Below are 5,199 nucleotides of genomic sequence, written 5' to 3'. Positions count from 1 at the left end.
GAGAGAGGATACAAATTATGAACAACAAATACACATCTATCAACAAGAGAATCTGAAAATCAAGTTGAGAATCTGATAAACAGAATGAACTGGTGATTATAATAAAATCAGGGGCATAGAATGGGAATGGACTGGCTATTCTTGGGGAGTAAAGGGGTGTGGGAGATGCGGGAAGAGACTGGACAAAAATCATGCACCTATGGATGAGGACAGTGGGTGGGGAGTGAGGGTGGAGGGTAGGGTGGGAACTGGGTGGAGGGGAGTTATGTTGGGAAAAAAGAGTAACTAATGTAATAATCTGAACAATAAAGATTTAATTTAAAAAAAAAAATCTTTGTGGTCTTGGGTCAAGAAAAGATTTCTTAGTTATAACAGAAATACCATCCACAAATGGGGAGAGAAAAAAGTTAAAAAATTACTCTTCAAATAGACACCATTACAAAATGAAAAGATAAACTACAGACAAGAAAATATTTGTAAAATCATTTTCTGATAAAGAACTTGTATCTAGAACTCAGAATAAGATGAGAAACAACCCAATAAAAAATATCTCAACAGACACTTCATAAAGAAAGATATACAGATGCAGAACACCATTAGTCATTAGAGAAATGAAAATTAAAATCACAATGAGATACCACTACACACCCACTAAAATGGCTATAAGCAAAAAAACTGACAATACCAACTGCTGGCAAAGACATGGAGAAACTGGAAGCCTCTACATTACTGATGCAAATGTAAAATGGTTCAGCCACTTTGGAAAACTGTTTGGCAGTTTCTTAAAAAGTTAAACATAAACGTACCATATAACCCAGCAATTCCATTCCTAGGTATCCACCCAAGAGAAATGAAAATATATGTCCACACAAAGACTTGTACTTTATTTCACAGCATTATTCATAATAACCATAAACTGGAAAGAACCCAACTGTCCATCAACTAGTACATGGATAAACAAATGTGATATAGCCATATATCATTCAACCATAGAAAGGAATGAAGTAGTAATACATGCTAAAGCATGGATGAACCTTAAAAACATTAGTCTAAGTCAGTGGTTCTCAACCTTCCTAATGCCGCAATCCTTTAATACAGTTCCTCATGTTGTGGTGACCCCCAATTTCATTGTTACAAATTGAACATAATTAAAGCATAGTGACTAATCACAAAAACAATATGTAATTATATATGTGTTTTCCAATGGTCTTAGGCGACCGCTGTGAAAGGGTCATTCGACCCACAAAGGGGTTGCAACCCACAGGTTGAGAACCGCTGGTCTAAGTGAAAGAAGCCAGACACAAAATCATATCATATGATGCCATCTATGTGGAATTTCTAGAAAAGGCAAAACTATAAGTCAAAAAATGGGTCAGGAATTGTCTAGGTTTGGAGGTAGAAGTAGAAACCAACTATAAACAAACACAAAGAAACTTTTTAGGCTGATGAAAGTGTTCTGAAACTAGATTGCGCTGTATAATTCATTAAAGCTTACTATCAGAGTACCTACAATGAGTGAATTCTATGGTATGTAAATTATACCTCAATAAAGCTGTTAAAAAATACATAAAACAAAGAGGAGGAATTTGTCCTAGCCAGTTTGGCTCAGTGGATAGAGCATCGGCCTGAGGAATGAGGGTCCTGGATTCGATTCCTGGTCAGGGCACAAGCCTGGGTTGCGGGCTCGATCCCCAGTAAGGGGCGTACAGGAGGTAGTCATGAGTCTCCCTCATCATTGATATTTCAATATCTCTCTCTCTCTCCCTCTCCCTTCCTCTCTGAAATCAATAAAAATATATATATTTTTTAAAAAAGGAATTTTTCAAAAAGCGTACAGGACTTTATTTTAAATTAGAAAAACAGCCTTCATTCCCATTAGCTTTTATTTTGTAAACCACCAAAAATAGCTGATTTTTTTAAATATATTTTATTGATTTTTTACAGAGAGGAAGGGAGAGAGATAGAGAGCTAGCAACACCGATGAGAGAGAAACATCGATCAGCTGCCTCCCCCGACATCCCCTACCGGGGATATGCCCGCAACCCAGGTACATGCCCTTGACAGGAATCGAACCCAGGACCCCCCAGTCCGCAGGCCGACGCTCTATCCACTGAGCCAAAACGGTTTCGGCAAAAATAGCTGATTTTTAAACTACACCTTGCTCCCCAAAATTCTGGTACATGGAGAAATCTTTTTCAACTTTCTATGCAGTCAACTGCTAACTTATGGTGAACACAGTCTAAAGTGTATACATAGCAGACTGGATTTATCCACTCCAAGAAAAAAAAAATGATGTATCTCACCATAAGGCTGACACCAGACTGGAAAAGCTCATATGGGTAGAGAATTCTTTCATAGTGTGACTTTAAAAGAGACCCAGTTCCTTTTCCTGGGAGATATCCCAAGCGGCTACCCACTTTAGACCATTTCTTTTCTTTGGTGACCATTTCAAAACCTCCTTTGCTGGCAACAATCTGAAAAGAAAGTAAAAATTATTTAGGAAAAGAAAGATTCATGTACTCTGACTCTACATCATACTTGCTAAATACAAAAATTATTCTGGGCCTAGAGTTCAAATTTCCTTTCAATAAATATCTGGCAAAACTAAAACTTGTCAACATTTTAAAGTATGGAATGAGATGATGATTTTTGGAAGTTTTAAACTTTATTATTTAATTGTTATTGTACCTACCTTAAATGAACCAGGCATTCAAAGACATTTAATGAATTTACACTTTTTACATTATATACCTTGAGAAAACTAAGCACATATATGTACTCCATATCCTCAAGGACCTCAAAATATAAAATAATACAGACCAAAAATAGACATGAGAATAAATATTATATATAGTACAAAAGAAACATAATTCCTGAAATTAGAAAATGTACCAAAAAATTTTAAATTTTAATAAAAATGTCAAGCAAACAATGGATTCAGAGGCTATTTTTAAAAAGAGACTATAATTTTTCAAAAGGAGAAAAGTTTTACATGGAAGATTATAAAGGAATAACATAGAAAGATCAGATTATAATATTTGATTTACTGAAATGTAGCATAGAATGTAATAATGTAGGAAGTAATGTGATAAATTGGCCGATTTGGCTGAATGCTCACATCAAACCTGGCATTGTATATAATATACATGTATCAAGGCCCCCTATCTTTCAGAAGCTGATATTGTACATCTTTCACACTCTATAAAACAGGGGTGGGGAATGTCCGGCCACCAAGCCATACAAGGTCTGAGAAATCATTTGGTCTGGCCCTGCCAAGGCATTAGGGGTGAGCTAACTAAATGTCTGACCAAATACAGCAGGCTAATTTTTAAGTTGATAATTTTGTATACCCTGCGAATGATGTTATAAATATCCAAATAGCCCTTGGCAGAAAAAGGTTTCCCACCCCTGCATATAAGCAGTTTCCAGTTTCACTGACAACGTAATAAAAAGGACTGTGACATAGTTATTTGAACTCAAAGTAATTTTCCTTTTTGAATATACACTACTATATTTTACTGTATCAAGAGTTAGGAGAAAAATTAAACAAAAAATTACCACATGATCCAGCAATTCCATCTCTAGGTATATACCCAAAAGAATTGAAAGCTAGGATTCAGACAGATACTTGCATACAAATGTTCACAGCAGCATTATTCACAATAGCCAAAAGGTGTAAACAACCATCAAAAGATAAATGGATTAAAAATGTGATATACACATACAATGAACTTACTAATGGGTGCGAGAATGGGTGGAACATCAGATCGATGTTTCTCCCCCACCTCCTCTCTCTAAAATCAAATTTTTTTTAAGGTGCTTAAAAAAATGTAGAGGGGTGCATGTGTTATAAATAAGTGAAGAAAATGTTTTCAACTGTTGTGATCTAGAATACAATTGAAGACAAAGATAAACCTATAGCCAAAGCAAAATTTTCCACTTGTGAAATATCTGAAAGCTTGGTAGAAACACACATAAGTTCATATTAAGAGTTGAACACATTTCTAATTCTTCAGCTTCTTTTATCATACCCTCAAAGAAATTCTTCTTTTAAGAGCTAACCAGAAAAATTATAAAGAGAAAAATTTATTTTCAGATTTTATAGTATAGAAGACATGAGGGTGGTTAAGATAAAGGGTTGTCTGGAAGCAAATGGATGAATTAAAATGCCTTTCTTTCAAATCTTTCCAGTGCTTTTATACTGTCAGCTACTATTCTAGGTGCTTGAGATATGTCTATGAGTAAAACAAAAATATTTGCCTTTACGGAACTTATATTCTAGTGGATGAAGACACACAATAAACATAATATGTAAATTTTGAAGTGATAAATCCTGTAGAAGAAATTTTAAAAAGCATTTAAAAGGTCTCGCAAGGTGCAAAATGAGGGTAAACTGAAGTATGAATTAGTCACAAAAAGCCTCATGACAAAGTTGAAATCTGAGCAAAGATGTGAAGGAAATAAAGCAGTTGCCCTAGCAATATACAGAGGGAGTAGCCAGAGCAAGGACCCTAAGTTAAGAAGCATGCCAAGTGTTTGAGGAACAATAAGGAAGCCAGTTTGGCTGAATCAAGTGGAGAGGACTAGTAAAGGAAGTGGGAGAAGAAATAGAAGCCCTCTCAATAATCTTTACTATCCAATACAACGATCACCACTGCATAATAATCTGCTTTGCATTCAAAGCACTTCAAGCTAAATTTCCATTAGTAATGATGCACAGATCCAATCATGCTTTCCCAACCTGTCTGATTACTGGCACATAGCTAGCTGTGAAAACGACAGTCAGCAGAATCAGGGTCTGGCCAAGGAATAAGACAAAGCTATCTCACACAGAAATAAAAGCCATGAGTTTGGCTTCATATAATACTCTAACAATCTAACCAGCCCTAATACTATACTAGGTGTAACCAGTTAACAATGTGTATTTTTTTAATAGATGGAGTTACACATATGTTGATATATATATTTTTAAAATATATTTTATTGATTTTCTTACAGAGAGGAAAGGAGAGGGATAGAGAGTTAGAAACATCGATGAGAGAGAAACATCGATCAGCTGCCTCCTGCATACCTCTTAATGGGGATGTGCCCACAACCAAGGTACATGCCCTTGACCAGAATCAATCCTGGGACCTTTCAGTCCGCAGGCCGACGCTCCATCCACTGAGCCAAACCAGTTTCGGCTACTTAAAATTTTTG

General features: G+C 35.8%; 1 protein-coding gene across 3 annotated transcripts in view; it reads right to left on the bottom strand.

Moving 5' to 3' along the window:
* Positions 1 to 5,199, bottom strand: part of KDM5A (lysine (K)-specific demethylase 5A) — a 103,587-nt gene that overhangs the window by 85,709 nt on the left and 12,679 nt on the right. For all 3 annotated transcript variants that reach the window (XM_006771306.2, XM_015568849.1, XM_015568850.1), the window contains exon 4: positions 2,304 to 2,474. In XM_006771306.2, coding sequence (XP_006771369.1) covers positions 2,304 to 2,474 — 171 coding nt within the window. The remainder of the gene's footprint in view (positions 1 to 2,303; positions 2,475 to 5,199) is intronic.

This window comes from Myotis davidii, unplaced genomic scaffold (assembly GCF_000327345.1).
Source record: "Myotis davidii unplaced genomic scaffold, ASM32734v1 scaffold944, whole genome shotgun sequence".
NCBI lineage: Eukaryota > Metazoa > Chordata > Mammalia > Chiroptera > Vespertilionidae > Myotis > Myotis davidii.
This window is presented reverse-complemented; position numbering and strand designations above follow the sequence as displayed.